This window comes from Schistocerca serialis, chromosome 8 (genome assembly GCF_023864345.2).
Source record: "Schistocerca serialis cubense isolate TAMUIC-IGC-003099 chromosome 8, iqSchSeri2.2, whole genome shotgun sequence".
NCBI lineage: Eukaryota > Metazoa > Arthropoda > Insecta > Orthoptera > Acrididae > Schistocerca > Schistocerca serialis.
In genome coordinates, this window is record NC_064645.1 from 366,172,440 (window position 1) to 366,191,281 (window position 18,842).

General features: G+C 44.2%; 1 protein-coding gene across 1 annotated transcript in view; it reads right to left on the bottom strand.

Annotated features, from left to right (window-relative positions):
* The window catches only part of LOC126417021 (protein dachsous), a 423,732-nt gene that overhangs the window by 309,924 nt on the left and 94,966 nt on the right, over nucleotides 1-18,842 (bottom strand). The window contains exon 2 of the mRNA XM_050084910.1: nucleotides 12,237-12,417. Within this exon, the coding sequence (XP_049940867.1) occupies nucleotides 12,237-12,417 (181 nt within the window). The remainder of the gene's footprint in view (nucleotides 1-12,236; nucleotides 12,418-18,842) is intronic.

The window sequence follows — 18,842 nt, forward strand, 5'->3', positions numbered from 1 at the left end:
GCGTGGAGGGTAAAAATTGTAGAGGGAGACCAAGAGATGAGTACACTAAGCAGATTCAGAAGGATGTAGGCTGCAGTAGGTACTGGGAGATGAAGAAGCTTGCACAGGATAGAGTGGCATGGAGAGCTGCATCAAACCAGTCTCAGGACTGAAGACCACAACAACAACAACATGTCTACAAACTGATGACTTTCCTACATCATCACTTTTGTTTGTATCGATTTTTCGCCCTGAAGCAATCACAAAATTAGCAGTTCCGTTAGCATTCCAATTTTATAGCACATTAATAAAATTATAGGTAATCTTCATGTCGGCCAGTTGCGCTGATGAAATATTGTGGAGTTTTCACTATGACATCCGACGTCTCGCCCGAAAACCATATATACAACATGTCCGTCGGGAAAACCTCAAGCAACATATAGGTATATCGATTAAATTTGCCTTCACTTGTGAGGGACATTGTGGATGTATTCTCCTCATAACGTGTTGCAAGTCTGATGTAGCTCCTTACGTCTTTAATCTCTCAGAGCAAACGGAGAAGCGTCGTACTTCATTGCTGTTACACTTCTTAAAATAATTCCAACCTAGGGATGGTGCGATTCCACAATACAACCTATGTCCTAAGACGATAAGGAGAAAGTGGGTGCAAGACTTGCACACTACACGTACACACGTACCGTTTGATATGCCACGCCACATGGTATTAAAGTACACTATTTTCTCAGCAATGCTGTAGTGATTCTTATGTCATTTGCTTCTTGCTAGTTTCTGTTGGCGTTGTTATTAAAAGAGCATTGGTCGCTGTTCCCATTTTAAATAATAACCCAATATTTCAAAGGAATGGAAATTTTACAAATAAACATTTTTCGATCGTAAAAGAAAGTTTGATTTAAAAAACAAAAATTTAGCACTGCTGCTACGGCAAATTGATATTTTTAACCCGCTTATTAGTAAGAAATTAAAAAAAATGTTATAACTGAGACTAGGCAAATACCGAAAATAGCGGAGATTCGGACCTAAAATAACGGTACCGGTTTTAGCCGATCGGTTTGTAACACCATAGCTTAGACACTACATACCTTTTGTTGATTCATTTAGCTTTCTATTGTGTTCAACAGCCCATCGTTGAACTTCTGTAATTAGTGTACGATTAATTCGATTCTGTAATGAAGAGTAATCTCTGTAATATGCACAATATGAGCAAATGATGTTTTGTCTTCCTCACATAATCTCTTTGTTTATGTTTAAAATTAAATAATTTTATTAAAATAATTTTATTTAGAAATACTAATATGTGCAAATGTTGTGTTTTATTTTAAATGTTTGTTTGCTGTTATGTAAACTGCTGACCTTCACTTAGGGTTCTTAGTGAGTTTGTATGTAAAAGGTGTAGTGGTTCCCCTCGGGAACGGAACTGTGTAGCGCGCGCAAATTGTGGTTGGCCTAGGTAGAAAAGGTGGAACCAAGAGTCAGTCGGGGACGAGCTAGCAAACCGCGAACTGTACATGTAAAAGTTGCATATTGTGCTGGTTCGAAGAGAGGCTTTCACTGACGTTTTCCAATGCCTCGGATGGATGGACAAAGAGCTGGAATTATTCTGAAATTGGTATCTATCATCGCCACCAAGAAATGACAGAGTCCAGCAATTCGACCTACCAACATGCAATCACTGTAACAGAACACTATAATAATGTACAGTGAAGGATCAGCTTATTGGATGTGTTAGTGTGCTCAAATATAAGGTAATTTATAACTGAATTTATGTACCCACCTGCCGGTCTCGGTGGCCGTGCGGTTCTAGGCGCTGCAGTCCGGAACCGCGGGACTGCTACGATCGCAGGTTCGAATCCTGCTTCGGGCATGGATGTGTGTGATGTCCTTAGGTAAGTTAGGTTTAAGTAGTTGTAAGTTCTAGGGGACTGATGACCTGAGATGTTAAGTCCCATAGTGCTCAGAGCCATTTGAACCATTTTTGTACCTACCTTGATTTTTTTTCTTATCATAACACCTCTCCGGTTCCTCTCCGTTTGAACTAAAGTGATTACCGAGTGTCATCACTGAAAGAACATTAAAGCCCAGTGTTTTGCTAATTAATGCCTCTTGAACATAGTAAAAAGAAAGTTAAAGTTAATGTGGCAAGAGAGTGAGTTAAAGTAAATGATGCTTGCAGAGAATAATTTTTCTATTAAAATTGATTGTTAATATGTTGCTGCCAACTTCAAAAGTAAAAGTTCTTAAGACTGAGGCTTATAAAGTTTTGCTTAGTAAATGATCACAATGCTGCCTGTTGTAAATCGCAGAAGGTGAGTCAGTATCTTACAAATATGTTAATTTTGTGTCTCACTGTAATAAAAGTGGAAAACTGCAATTGTGGAAAGTTATATACTCATGCTTGCTAAGCACTTGTTTCATTCGTGTATTGAAAGTGCATATTACTAGTGTAATAGGATTCACAGGTTATCCTTTATGCTCATGAAAAATAACAATTAATAGAAAGACCACTATTTATGAAAAGAATAATTTCTTTATTCAAAAGACAGTGAGAAGTAACCTGTTAATGAATTCCATTTAATCTTCATTCTTAATAGAAAAGTATTTAGTTGAGAGAGATTTAGCCTGTGATCAGTTCATAATTTTGCAGTGAACTACATTTACAATTTTATGTCAGCTAGGAAAATGTGTGAAAAGTAACACTGAACCTATGTCCAATTTATGATTCTACAGTGAATATTAATAGTAACGTTATAAAGACCATTCAGTTTGATAAGCCCTGAAAGTAATAGTGTGTTTCGTTATCTGTTAGATTTTTGCAAATAGTTTGTTATGCTCTAGCTGTTAGTCCCAACCTTAACGGTGACATATGCAGGTGTCAGAGTTTATTGCACTCGCGTGTGGTAAAGTATAGGTTGTGTTTGTCCGTTAAAGTTACTAATAACTATTTTCTTGAACAAGAATGTTAATCATTCTCTTGCCTAATTAGGCTGGCGACCGTTTTCTTTATCCTTTAAACAGTGTCGATAGGTCAAATATCATTTCTTACTGTTTAAATATTTACGTGTTTCTGACTTTCGCTTCCGATACGTAACCTCCGTTAGGTATATCACGGTCAACATAACAAAATTCCTCTCAGAGGGTAACACGCTCTGTTGCTTTATACCATACCGTAATTACTCTAACAAAATAGTTCCATTTTACAAACTGTCTCCAGTTTTGAGGTTATGGTATAGCAGTAGCGGACGGTAGTTTTATACGTGGCTTTTCCGTGACAGGAGTGTTTGTTCGGTTGGGGCATAGTACGTAATAAACCAAAATTGGTATTTCATTACAAGAGCTACGTAAACACGTATTGCAGTGTTATAGGTTTCTCGCGCCCCTACTGTGGGGGCGAGTCACGGTCCCCAGGGAGCCCCCTCGCACCCGCACCTGCTTGTGACGTCACAGTGCGTTTACGAGGCGGACGGCGCCTCGCAGCGGCGGAGGGGCGTGAGTCCGAGACGGACGGACAGCGGGCAGCTCGGAGCGTCCATTACGCAGCCGACCAGCGGCCAATAAAGTGTCGAGCGCTGCGCGGCGCCGACTTCTTCCTCCCTAATGAGTCGCCCGCTTCATTGCTCTCTCGGGAGCGCGCGCGGCCGGCGCCCATCATCACAGAGCAATTGCCCAATTTGTCTTGAAACTGGCGGCCAAATTGTTTGATACCGGGTCCGGCGGGCCCGCCATTACTGCGGGGGCAGCGCCGGATTGAGCCGTCATTAGCACAAGACAATGCACCCTCCCCGCTGCCCGCGCGCGCACCCCCGATCGGCCGCCTAAATGGACCACTTACCGCGGCTTTTTGTGCGCGCCGCCCGCCTAGTGACGACTGCCGCATCCGCAGGAAAAACTCGTAAATCCTGCGCGTCATCGCGGTCGCCGCGCGCGGGTGGCCGCCGCTCCCCGCGTATCGCGTAACGAGCCCGGCCGCTCCGTATTTTATCACTCGTAAATTTTCCGGCTCCGTACTGCCGCTCTCGGCGAGTTCTCCTTTCCGTAGGGGCCCCTCGGTAAATAGCGCCCTAGCCCCTCCCGAACCTTCTGCTTCCAGAACGATTTACATGTCAAGTAAATCACGGACAAGTGTGTAAACGGGCGCCAGTCCTTTGTCTCCCCGATTCAATAAAACACGAGGTAGAATTTAAACTGATATCGTGATGGCTAGAGACGCGGATTTATGGCCTCGTTTCACAAAGTAGTAACGGATCTCATTCGTCGAACCTCGGAGGAATGATTAGAGGTGGAAATCGAGCGCTATACTGCTCGCCAGTGTAATACGAGTGGCTGCGGCGTGGAATGAACACACGCACCAAGACACAATCTAAAATGGTGACTATATGGTAACCGGACTTAATTATTCGGAAGAAGCGTACGAATTGGCAATTGCCTCAGCAAATGGTTCAAATGGTGCAAATGGCTCTGAGCACTACGGCACTTAACTTCTGAGGTCATCAGTCCCCTAGAACTTAGAACTAATTAAACCTATCTAACCTAAGGACATCACACACATCCATGCCCGAGGCAGGATTCGAACCTGCGACCGTAGCGGTCGCTCGGTTCCAGACAACAGCGCCTAGAACCGCACGGCCACTCCGGCCGGCTTTGCCTCAGCAATTGTTACGCTTATTCAAATCATCCTTTCTGTGAGCCGATTTCCCAGTTCCACTTCTCGTTAGCCAAGTAAAAACTTAAGAATCGCTTCTGGAAATTCCGACTGAGCTTCCACATTTCTCTTCGTGTAAACGCTCTACCGAATTCGAGTTGTGAGTCGGTAATCAAGTTACTTCTTTGTTTTTGGGTGTTACTTAATTTGGAGGAATTGATTTTGTGTGGAGTGAAGAATAAGTAGAAGTTTTATTCATTTCCTTTATTTATTTAAAGAGAAGTGCATTTTATCTTCATTAGCTGCAAACAGATACGTAAGTAGAGTGAAATTTTCACTCTACAGCGGAGTGTGCGCTGATATGAAACTTCCTAGCAGATTAAAGCGGTGTGCCGGACCGAGACTCGAACCCGGGACCTTTGCCTTTCGCGGGCAAGTGCTCTACCAACTGAGCTACCCAAGCACGACTCACGCCCCGTCTTCACAGCTTTAATTCCGCCAGTACCTCGTCTCCTACCTTCCAGCTTCACAGAAGCTTCACAGAAGCTCTCCTGCGCAGAAGGTAGGAGACGAGGTACTGGTGGAATTAAAGCTGTGAAGACGGGGCGTGAGTCGTGCTTGGGTAGCTCAGTTGGTAGAGCACTTGCCCGCGAAAGGCAAAGGTCCCGAGTTGGAGTCTCGGTCCGGCACACCGTTTAAATCTGCCAGGAAGTTTCAGATACGTAAGTGCTAGTCTGCTTGCATACTCAGCCAGATCGGTCCCGCAACCTCATACTCTGCCCAGCGACCTAATATGTTAACTCCTACTTCCCCACTCTCTCAGAGTTGCCAAGGCACTAGTAAACAACCAATGGCTTGTGATAAAGCATTCGCTGATTATGTGCACAAGGATATGAACGTGTCTTCAGTCATTCCAAAGTCGTCTAGCTGGTCCAAGTGTCCAAAATTTTCGAGTACAATAATGTTCCGCTAATAATAGCAGCCAAGTTTATTTCTACAAAGTACACGATATACACGAGCAGTTTCGCATCGGATGTATAATATTTTTAAACACTTCTTCTCGAACAATCTCCACCTTATTACGAGTTCACTGATATCCATGAGGAAATCGTAATCTCTCACAATTAAAATACTATTAAGGTACCGATGACTTGGTTTCACCGAGCTGACGAAATCAGACCAGCTGATTTACAAGCGCCATTCGCGTAAAACTGACGCTTGAAAGCTGATACTTATTTGGGCTGGCAAAATCTGTTCAGTCCTAAAATTCAAACATGCTACAAAAGATAGTTACTGATATTCGATTTTCGACTTCCGTCAGTTGTGTAGCAAGTAAACGTAGTACGTGAGTAGTTGGACTGGCACAACTACAGCCCGATTTCAATTAGTTGGCATTTGGCAGGTAGTGAATAGAAATGCTCCCGCCGGCAATGTATCAATGGGAGGCTGGCATTTTAGATTCTCACAGTGTTGCGACTACGCTACGCACAATATTGTTCCTTTAGTTAACAGGACTGGACTATGTGCACAGTAAACGGAACTTCGGACGAAATATCAATTAAGAACGGTTTTCTGACATCCTTATAGACATCACAGAGAGCAACACAATATGTGAATTTGAGAATTTTCGCCTTTTTTTTAGGTAAAAGGTAGGGACTTTAAAGTCTGTACTTGTCAAGATTTAAATAGCTACATCTATATTCCGCAGACACATTATAGAGTGTTGTGGAGGGTATTTCTGTTACTACTATTTCGTCGCACTTACCTGTTACATTCGCGAATGGCTTGTGGGAATAATAAGTGTGGCCAAGCCTTCGCATTTGCTCTAATTTCTCGAAGTTTCTCGAGGTGATCATTTCGCGAGACGTACTCAGGAAGAAGTAATACGTTGCCCGACTCTTTACGGAACTTACTCTCTTGGAATTTCAAATGTAAACCTCTCCGTGATGCACAAAGCCTCTTTTGTAGGTTCTGCCACTGGAGTTGTCTGAGCATCTTCGTAATGTTGTCGTGCCGAGCGAACGATTCCCCGAGGAAACACATAACAGTCCAATACGATACGCGACTTCGGAAACATCGGTTGCGGAGCGAGGTATTTCGGTAATCAACTACTGAAACAGGGTTTCAGCAAGGTCAATGGCTTTCCCGAATAACAAAGCTATTTGGGGAGCAAAATAACTGATGATGGTAGAAGTAGAGAGGATATAAAATGTAGACTGGCAATGGCAAGGAAAGCGTTTCTGAAGATGAGAAATTTGTTAACATCGAGTATAGATTTAAGTGTCAGGAAGTCGTTTCTGAAAGTATTTTTATGGAGTGTAGCCATGGATGGAAGTGAAACGTGGACGATCAATAATTTAGACCAGAAGAGAATCGAAGCTTTCGAAATGTGGTGCTACAGAAGAATGCTGAAGTTAGATGGGTAGATCATATAGCTAATGAGGAGGTATTGAATAGAATTGGAGAGAAGAGAAATTTGTGGCGCATCTTGACTAGAAGAAGGGATCGGTTTATAGGGCATATTCTGAGGCATCAAGGGATCACCAATTTAGTATTGGAGGGCAGCGTGGAGGGTAAAAAGAGATGAATACACTAGACAGATTCAGAAGGATGTAGGCTGCAGTAAGTACTGGGAGATGAAGAAGCTTGCAAAGGATAGAGTAGCATGGAGAGTTGCATCAAACCAGTCTCTGGACTGAAGACCACAACAACAACAATAGCTTTCAAGGTACGAAGTGATTGCTTGATGTTTCCCGTTCGGAAAAGTTTCACCCATTTCAAAAAAGAAATTGACATAACACCGGCCCTAATAAAAATTAAGAACAAATTATTAACATGCTTAGATACAGTACACATTCAGGGCTTCCCAGACTTTTCCTCTGACGAAGCACTTTGAGAATATGATACTTTCATGGAAACCCTGTTTACTTCGAAGGCTCATAAAATTTTAAAAATTGAGAAAACTTGGTGTATTCAGTAAGTACTTCAAATTTAAATTGTAACTAATAATACAGTAATCAAAATAAAATTTGTAAATGTCACTAGTATGGAGAATGAAAACATAGTCCAGATAGGCTGCATTCTTTTTTTTCCTATGCGTTTGGTCAATTTCAACTTCGGTCATTTTCAAGCATGTATCTTAAGCTTTGAGCGATATATTACAATGTAAAATAAAGATTGATGCTTAAGATACGTGCCTGAAAATGTCCAATTGTCGAAATTGGCCAATCGTATAGATAATAATAATAATAAAAATACAACCTATGTGGACCATGTTTTCATTCTCAGACTGTGGACCGCCACAAAAATAAAATTTTATAATTAGTGTCGTCACAATGTTAGGAAAAATGTCTTCTTATTAATAGTTTTTCACGGAGCACTTACTCCGTAGGGGAATTTCAGATCTTTCTTCGTCTTCTTCACTTCATGGAGTAGGCTTACAACCAGTTCCGTTTTAACTAGATCCGTTTGTTTCTCGGTCGTTATATGTCTATGTTACCCAATGGAATTTGATTTTTGTAAGAACACAAAGTTAAGGAAACGACGGGGCACAATTTTACACTGCGCAGTAAGCGGACATTCAGAAAAGATCAGGAAGAAGGACTGGAGGCACTGGAAAAGTGGTATGGAGGAAAAAATAGGCTGAGAGTTGGGTAAACAGGGTGAGGAGTCGTGTTGAGAAGATCAGGGAGAAGTAAAATCAATTTTCTAACGCCGCGGAGAAGGAAGGGTTGTGACGGGCTGCAGACAGTGCTCGGAGCGACAACGACGAACCTGGAGTGCTAGATGGCCTCTAATTTAAATCAGACCACGGGATTATAGAACTCGGGGGCGAAGACCGGCGCGAACACGAGGAGCCGCGGCAGCTGGGATTTAAAGAAAGAGGCTGGGAGAGAAGTTAATAAAAAAGCCGGGTGGCCGGCGGCCGGCGCGCCGAAAAAAGCCCCGGCGTCTGCGCGGCGCGGCGCGGCGGCGCTGGGATTCCGGCCGCTTATTTATGTGGAGGCGCGGGTGACAGATTCCAGCCACCCGGCCCGCTTTGATTTAGGAGCGACCTATGACTGGCGGCCGCGCCCTCGGCGTTTAGCGGGCACCGCCGGTGACTAGCGGGTTTGCTGTCGGAAGCGCAGCAGCCAGAGGAAGTCGGTAGCAAACGTCTACAACCTTCGACAGTATTTAACGTGGTGTAAAAATCTCTGTAGATTGTTCGTACCGAGCGAGGCGACACAGTGGCAAGATGCTGGACTCGCAGTCTCGAGGACGGCGGTTCGAATCTCCCTCTGGCAATCCAGATGGAGAAATATCACTGGGAGTTATGATAAAATCAGGAAGTGTCCTTTTCAGCGAGGCGAGAGTCTCTCGAAGACCAGCGATAAAAGAACTACTAATGGAAGATAATTTTCGTGATATGACTGAGTGATCGGGGTTGAGTGTCCTGTGGCGCGTTCTCCTTGGATATTCGAAGAGAAACGGCTGCTGATGAGCCCGGTGGAAAGGCGATTTGGATGCTGGGACAGAGTTAGTCAGAGCCACCAATGGAAATGGAAATGCGGTGTGGCTAGGGTAGACCGTTCGCCTGGTGCAAGTCTTTCGAATTGACGCCACTTCGGCGACTTACATGTCGATGGGGAAAAATGATGATGATAAGGACTACACAACACCCAGTCCCTGACCGGAGAAAATCTCCGACCCAGCCGGGAATCGAACCCGGGCTGTCAGGTATGACATTCCGTCGCGCTGACCACTCAGCTACCAGGGGCGGACCAGCCACCAATGTGAGATCAGGAATTGTTTCTTGACAGGGGTTGGACATTTCATACTCCAAGATAGAAAAATTAATTCGTATTAGAAAGGCTTCCAGTGGACTAGATACCGTAACATGGACAGAATAATTCATTAGTACTCTGACAGTAGCGTACAGTCAATAGTTATAATGAGTAATTATATTCAGTTCTTCAGAATGGTTACGTATACATTCTGAGTGTCAGAGCACTAGTTGCTCTAGGAGTACTATGTCATTATTCATATTTTATTAAATGGCGCATCTACTCGACGGTAAATAATCCTGATATTTCGTTTTAAGAAATTTGCAGAGTTATTCAACACCGAATAAAGATTGTATTAATGTATGCTTTAATATTTGTACAATTACAATTTTTATTACACAACCTGCATTACGTAACGATACTGCAGGTTTAACGAATACATCTCACATTGTCAGAATGGGAAAAAGCGGTCGTAAGCAGATAATCAAACGTAAAATCATAAAAATTTTAAAAACGTTCTATAAAACTTTTTAAAACTTCAAAAATATGTTTATATATTGTCTCAACTACACTTAACATTAATTTTTTTTTAATTTGACGACCAGTTTCGGTATCTTTACTATCATATTCAGATCACATGTAGCATTATAAATGCACTCGCAGTGTACAACACTACTGCATCGTCCGTAACACTGTTGTTTTAGATCTTCAGGTAAAATGTGCTATGTACAGCCACTCTACCCGTGCCATCAGTTGACACAAGAGCCTGCACAGAGTCGTAAAAATGCCCAGAAACTACGACATAATTATTGACGTTACAGATAGTAACTGCAAGCGGAGTTTTGCCATGTAAGCTGTACCTGAACTCACAAGTAATGAAGTCAAATGTCACGGACGATGAAAAGATGTAATTCATTCTAAGTGCATTTATAATTGTGTATTGTGCATTGAAACCGAGGACCTATAAACGACGGAGAGGCTTAATCCCTGCCATAGCCCTCAGTGGTTCACAGCCCCACAACAGGCCACAGCAATCCACCCACCCCACCGCCGACCCACAACGAACTCAGGGTTGTTGTGCGATTAGACCCCCAGGGGAAACATATATTGTGAAAGGTAGAGAAATTTATGCTGTTTTTATTGATTTCGAAAAAGCTTCCGACAGAGTACAGTGGAACAAGCTGGTGTATGTTTTGAAGGGGAAAGGAGTAGATTGGAAGGAGAGAGGACTGGTGCAGAACTTACATTTACAACAAAAAGTACGAATAAGGACTGGAAATGAAATTCTGAAGGAAGCAGCATTGGAAGGGGCGTTAGACAAGCCCGTTGCCTCTCTCCTTTGTTGTCCAACCTATCCCTGGAAGAGATTATTGCAAGACTCGTATGGAAAAAAGGAGGAGTGTCTATTGACGGAAAGAGAATAGAATGTATATGATTTGCTGATGACATCGTATCTGTGGCAGAAACTGTAAATACTGTAAATAAAATGCCAAAAGATCTGAATGATGGTTGTGTGGAATATGAAAAAAATGGTTCAAATGGCTCTGAGCACTATGGGACTTAACATCTGAGGTCATCAGTCCCCTGGACTTAGAACTACTTAAACCTAACTAACCTAAGGACATCACACACATCCATGCCCGAGGCAGGATTCGAACCTGCGACCGTAGCAGTCGCGCGGTTCCGGAGTGAAGCGCCTAGAACCGCTCGGCCACCGCCGCCGGCGTGGAATATGGGATGAGAATCAATACAGCAAAAACAAAGAGTAAGGTGATCGGCAAAGGAAGGAGATTGGCACATATTAAGATGGGACAAGTTGTTATTAGCCAAGTAAAAGCATTAAAATATCTTGGAAGTACGATTACTGAAGACTTGAGTTGCAGTCAGGGGGTGAAAAATCGCATTGCTATAGCGAAGGTGGCATTAAGTAGGAAGAGGAGATTATTATGTGGAAAACTAGATAAAGGTCTGTGGAAAAGACTTGGCAAGTGTTTTGTTTGGAGTGTGGCCCGTATCGGGCGGAAACACGGACACTGAGACGAGAGGATGAGAGAAGGATAGAAGCATTCGAGACGTGGATGTTGAGGAGTAAGGAGAGGATAAGCTGCGCGGAAAGAGTAAGTAACGAAAGTGTTGGAAACTGTCGTTGAGAGGAAAAGAGTTCTGCAGGTTATAAAAGAAAGGAAGGTGAACTGGATGGGACATTCGACGAGACAGGAGTGCCTACTTGCAGGCGCTTTGGAAGGCCTAGTTCGTGAGAGGAGATTGAGAGGAAGGAGGAGATACGAGATGACAGAGAGATAAAGGGAAACGGAAATTACGGGGATCCGAAGAGTATGGCAGTAGACAGGAGAGCACGGAAAGTAACGACGCCAATACCTGCCTTTGGGCAGAACGTTGCTGCTGATGACGATGAACTGATTCTCAATGAAAGAATGATAAAGAATCGCATTACTGCTACAGACAACACAAATTTGAACTGTGTGTTGTTTCACGTTTGGAACTGAATAATGCAAAAAGAATTATTGAAATGTGTACCTTTTAATTGATTGCACGGTCGTTCAGCAGCGATGGGGGTTAGGTCTAGACAAAATACTGGAAGATGTCGCCAGCGGCACAAAATCGAAGGGCGATGGGCGCCAGTTGACCTAGTTACGCCACCGGCCACAGTAGAAGGTCTTGTTAAGGGGTAAATTAATTTCACCCAAAACTCCGTGGTGGAGACTGGCAGTTGCGTCCACCTACGCGCGCGCACACACGCAGCAGCAGCAGCGGCAGTGGAGAGCAGAGAGAGAGAGAGAGAGAGAGAGAGAGAGAGAGAGAGAGGTACTGACCCCTGTCGGTGGCGATGACGGGGAACTCGAACGAGCTGCGCGCCTCGTAGTCGAGCTCGCCGGCGACGCACAGCTCTCCGGTGCCGGAGCGCACCTCGAGCTGGCCGCCGCGCCCGAAGCCCTCGCCCAGCGTGTAGTTGACCATCGCGTTGACGCCGCAGTCCGGGTCCGTCGCCGACACCTGCGGGCACACCGAGCAGACACGCGCCGTCACTCACTCGTCTTCCGCAGTCGCCGTAGCACGTGTATACGCTCAGGTACCTTCGCGGCACAACTGTGAGCACACAGCCAAGGAAATTGGTTGGTTGGTTGTTTGGGGAAGGAGACCAGACAGCGAGGTCATCGGTCTCATCGGATTAAGGAAGGACGAGGAAGGAAGTCGGCCGTGCCCTTTCACAGGAACCATCCCGGCATTTGCCTGGAGCGATTTAGGGAAATCACGGAAAACCTAAATCAGGATGGCCGGACGCGGGATTGAACCGTCGTTCTCCCGAATGCGAGTCCAGTGTGCTAACCACTGCGCCACCTCGCTCGGTCACGTCGAATGGATCTGCAAGCGAGCACGGCTGTCCAATCTACAATAGACCAGCCCATGCGAAGAAAATTATCAATATACCGTAATAAACAAATACATCCTTAATTCAACAGGTCGATGCCACATCAGTAATTTCTCTCTACGTATGACATACGATTAAAAAATATATTTCTCTTTGCATATGACACAAGTGTCTTTGTTTAAGACTTGGAATGCTACAGCTAACAGAGTAGTCGGTAACGTCACTATGTCCCTTCCAGAGAACAAGTTGACGCTTAACTGCAACAAAACGTAATGCAAACAGTTTCTGAAGCGGAAAACTACTAAAAGCGAGCTTATACCGTCACACGGTGGTCAAACGGTGAGTGAAGTCCATTTTTTCTACGTCTGAGGGCATTTAATAAACTTTCTTGGCGGTATCAAGTTGAAGTTGATATTTGAAATACAAAAGAGATTAGATGAAAGGCTTTCTCGAAAACTCCACGTTCAAGAACTTGTGCAGTAACTAAACGCTGTTATGTTCACCAAAAGAATAATCTCCACCGACTTTAACACTGAAAATGCGAGGGCTTGCCTCAAATGGCTCTGCGCACTATGGGACTTAACATCTGGAGTCATCAGTCCCCTAGAGCTTAGAACTACTTAAACCTAACTAACCTAAGGACATCACACACAATTCCGGCCGGCCGGAGTGGCTGTGCGGTTCTAGGCGCTACAGTCTGGAGCCGAGCGACCGCTACGGTCGCAGGTTGGAATCCTGCGTCGGGCATGGATGTGTGTGATGCCCTTAGGTTAGTAGGTTTAATTAGTTCTAAGTTCTAGGCGACTGATGACATCAGAAGTTAAGTCGCATAGTGCTCAGAGACATTTGAACCATTTTTTCAACCATCACACACATCCATGCCCGAGGCAGGTTTCGAACCTGCGACCGTAGCAGCCGCGTAGTTACGGACTGATGCGCCTAGAACCGCTCGCGAAGGCTTGTTTGATTTGCTTACGTTCACTGTTATTTTGTAAGCGTTATATTCTGTGTCAATTCGGTGCACTCACCAAGAACATTCTTGGCTTACGAAAGGGTGGACAGGCAGATCTGCGCTGTCTGTTCCCGAATTTCGTGTAGGCTGTTGTTTACGTGCTTTGATTTCTAACGTTGCCATTCCTGTGCATATATTCCAATATGGGATTTGTTGTTCACGACATTCACCCAATTCATCTAGAAGAACAAACTGAAAAATTCGTTCACCGAAGATTAGACAGAAAAAGGATCTGCAGTTGGATTGCTCTTTCTTAAGCATTGTACAGAAGCATCCACACTACTGAGCAAGTTTCATTTTCAATAGGCTTCTAGAAGAAATGGAAAGGAAATTGAGCGTAAACTCCAATTCTTCATATCAACGTGAAAGGTTTCCTCGTGGCACACTAATTCCATTCTGTAGAGGAGTATATCGGTTGTTGAGCACTTTCTTCTGTAATCTGTATTTATTCACGTACTAGCTCAAAATATTTTTCGTGTTTTATTAATTCTACAGTTTTTGTTTACAGATTTTCAATTCTCCCTTCTGCAAATTAAATACTGAGTCGTTTCATAACCAAGTAGCATTGGCCCACATGGTGCCACGAAACCTCATAAATGAAAAAAAATTTTTAAATAAAAATAAATTTTTAAATGCCACGTTTTTAAATTGGACTAAAAAGCATAAAATAATTTCTCCAACCCCCATACAGATTCGTAATGCCATTCAAACAGTCCAGAAAATTTGTGATCATGATTTTTTAAATAGGTATGAATATACTTGTAATACTTAGAACGAAAAACGTGAGGTACATGCAACAGGTAATAGTAGAGAGGTGAAGTATTTATGCACCAGTTAGTAAGCAGTTTTATAGTACGGAGATGAACTAAGTATTTATGCACCAGTTAGTAAGCAGTTTTATAGTACGGAGATGAACTAAGTATTTATGCACCAGTTAGTAAGCAGTTTTATAGTACGGAGATGAACTACTCATGCATCAATTGTGAGCTTCTCGCAAAGTTATAAATTGGTATAGCTTGGAAACGTGTCTGGCTAGGACGTCGATTCAGGTGTCACTCTGAAGAGCTTCTGATCATTGATAGGATCATAAGTGGGACAATACAGATATTCGCCGGAATATAAGTGAAAATCGGTATTGCCGGCCGGAGTGGCCGAGCGGTTAAAGGCGCTACAGTCTGGAACCGCACGACCGCTACGGTCGCAGGTTCGAATCCTGCCTCGGGCATGGATGTGTGTGATGTCCTTAGGTTAGTTAGGTTTAAGTAGTTCTAAGTTCTAGGGGACTTATGACCACAGCAGTTGAGTCCCATAGTGCTCAGAGCCATTTGAACCATTTTTTTGAAAATCGGTATTAAACTAAAAATTACAAAATAATGGAAGACGTCATCTCATACGATTCGTAAATATGCTTTGGACTATAGAAAACTCAAGTCTTTGGAGAGCGCGCGCGAAAGGAATGCAAAGAGCCTAAAAGTCTAGCGCCGAGCAAATGTGAGAGCTACTTACGGCAGTATTGAAAAGGAAATGAAGAAACGGCGCAGTCCCAACTTGTGATTTATCTGTTCTTGAACCATTATACTACCTACTATGTCTAACCACTGTGTTTTTTTTATTTTGTTTCATTTTATTTGCTGCCGCTTACAGAGAACTGCCACCTAAATGCGAAGACAAGTGTAACGATGCTGCAGCTTTAAATAGGTGTAAACTCAAAAATAATTACGGAATTAAATGCTTAAACATAACACTTTATGTAAGAGAAGGAAACCAAAAGGATAGGAACGAATTTAGATTTAACGGACGATGGGTCAGAGTAGAGAGGAGGTTTTTCCCACCTTAGGCGTCCGGGGATGAAAATCTCGGTTATGTCGTCGAGCCATTAACTTCCTGACGCTTTTAATTATGCTGCATTATTATAATCCTCAATTTTAATCCTAAACTGTACTTATATACGTTTTGTGTCGGGAGTCTGGTAATTTTGTTGTAATGTGACTTTTTTAACTATTGTAATTCTACATGTCTAAGTACAAGTTTAAAATGATTCTTTGTAGTACAACCACCGACCACTATCTACTTCACTACATATATTTTTGTTTTATAGGGTACTAATACGTTTATTTTCTGGTCCCTTTATGTCCCTAAGCTTACTTTGTAATTAGGCTGTATTTACATGTTTGCCTATGTGGGTTTTGTCCCATGTCCATATTGGCTGTTGGTTTTTTTCGTCCACTGTCTGTATTCGTCTACCCTATTGGAGCTAACCTTGGTTCTGCTTCTTATGTTGTCTGTGGCTAACTCGTCTGCCGGCCGCTGTGGCCGAGTGGTTCTAGGCGCTTCCGTCTCGAACCGCGCGACCGCTACGATCAAATGGCTCTGAGCACTATGGGACTTAACATCCATGGTCATCAGTCCCCTATAACTTAGAACTACTTAAACCTAACTAACCTAAGGACATCACACAACACCCAGTCATCACGAGGCAGAGAAACGCTACGATCGCAGGTTCGAATCCTGCCTCGGGCATGGATGTGTGTGATGTCCTCAGGTTCGTTAGGTTTAAGTAGTTCTAAGTTCTAGGGGACTGATGACCTCAGATGTTGTCCCATAGTGCTCAGAGCCATTTGAGCCAGCTAACTCGTCTATTCCGGTGCTCAGTGTATATTGCAGTAGGTATTGTGTCGTAAATGTATGTGAATTCCTATGAGACCAAACTGCTGAGTCATCGGTCCCTAAGCTTACACACTACTTAATCTTACGCTAACTACAACACACACACCCATGCCAGAGGGAGGACTCGAACCTCCGACGGGGGGAGCCGCGCGAGCCGTGACAAGACGCCTAGACCGCGCGGCTACCCCGCGCGGCATATTGTTTTCAGTGTGTTCCATATGTCTTCGTTACCCACTATGTTGTGCGTGATGTTACGTGTTAACGTATTTTTGTATTGTTCTGTTTGCCCTAGGTTGTTGAACAGCCTACAGGTCAGGACGGTGTGTCCCGGGGCTCCAGTTTCCCTGCGTGCGCCGTTTGAATCGTTGCTCAGTGTTATGCGACGTAAATGGGATAAGGGGCGATTCCGATCAGTAAGTGAACCACACCACGGCTGAGGTTGGCATAGCCGATCTTGAGCCACTCCTGAATATCAGGGAGTATGTTGTATATAGGGCGCGCCCTATCACTAACCTCCCATTGTTGTTGCCAGAGTGACAAAAATTACGTTACAGAGATTGTGATAAATAAATGACGTATTAATACGAAACACTGTTTACGATTACATCTCGACATTTTCACGAAAAATCTGCGGTGCGGACTCAAACTGCGCACACAGAAATTGTTTTCGATGTGATGATAAAAGCATTATAATAACCCCTCGTACGCGATGTTCAAATCAAATTCTTTTCTGACTTCGCTGCAGTTGTGCGTCCCCATAGAGCCCTGGCATTTTACTCGAAGCCTACCGAACCGGCGGCACGGTCCCTCCCTGAGTCGTCGTCTTCTGAATGAACGCAGGGAAGTAATTAACGGCCCACCGAGGCTGCTAAAATACTGGCGAATAACGAGGGCGCGGGTGAATGAGAGGCGGTGGCGGCTACAGTACGGGGCCGTCGGCCGGGACGCGGTCTATGTAATTGCGCGCGGAGCCCCACTGCGCCCCAGCGGCGGGCGAGGTGAGCTAGCGCGAGCAGAATGTGGCGGCGCGCCGACAAATACACGGCGATACGCGGGCTGGGGTCGCCGGCCAGCCGACGTATGATTGAGCGCCGGGTGAGACTAATTCGCTGCTAATTAAAGGCAGCCGTGTGTCGCCGCACAATGGCGCGCGCGCCGTAGGAGGCCTGGCTGGCCTGTGGCCCGGGCCGGGCCGCAGCAGCCGGCTGTGCTGTGCTGTGCTGCGCCGGCGCCGAGCAATGCGCTGCTACTCTCACCCTGCTCGCTGGGCTCCTCTCATCTCGGACAGCATTTTGTTTTTCTAAATTGTGCATTTTATTGGGACGCTTCAGTTAACAGACGCAATCCGCTGGCTTCAGCGGCACTGCTGAATGCAACAGCACCGAGTGAGGAGCTGTAGTCTGATTTAGGATTGCTCGACAGTTGACGCCGTGTTTCCACACGGGCTGTCGGCTACCACTCGCGTATAGTGACACAGGAACACGGCGGGTCTCTTAACAAATGCCGTCAATGTGTAACGCGGAGCAATGTTTGAAGCGGCCGCCCCGAGGTATGACGGAAATGCTGCTGATATTAAGTGACCAGTGACTTAGCTGCGGTAGACGACACGTACTGTAGCCCTGAATTTAAACTCGTGTCACAGCCTGACCACAATCTCGTGATGTGCAGTGTACCCGAGAAAACGGCGATCACCAATCTGCGGCAAAACTAAAATCACGAACGCTTTCTTCATGGCTACTCTACGAGTGAACTCAAGACAAAAAAATTCCGTTTCAGCGCTAAAAAACGAACTGTAATTTCTCGCTACCATTCATTGGTTACCTGAAATTACCAACACAACGACTACATGAACTGGTGTTTATCAACTGACGAGCAGTCACGTTTGGCACTCGGTTGTAGATTATAGACGATACTGGCAGATTCCAAACGACAAAAGAAAAATAGGAAGAAAAATGTGGGCTAATAAAAAAGTGAATACGATAGTGAAAATGACGCGGAAAAGGATTATAAATTTTAAAAAATACGTTTAAATCAATTAGCTGAATAAAAAGTGATGAAAGCAATTAGAATAGATTTAGAAATAAAAAAACTTTCGCTGTCTTTCCCAGATTTCTAAAATCCGAGTTTATACATGAAAAGTTCATACCACTACGCTATGACACTATCTTGCTTCAGATTGTTACATTTACGACGCATATTCCAGTATCAACGACAAATTGCAGCCCGCAAAAGTTTCTCTTTCAATTGCTAGCCGATGTTTCCGATTATAGTAAATATATACGTGACGCTGAATCGCGCCTAGTGCGGAAGGATCCAGTAAGGCTGTGTACATCGTTAGCATCGTTGTGTGTGTTTTTGTGTGGAAGGGGG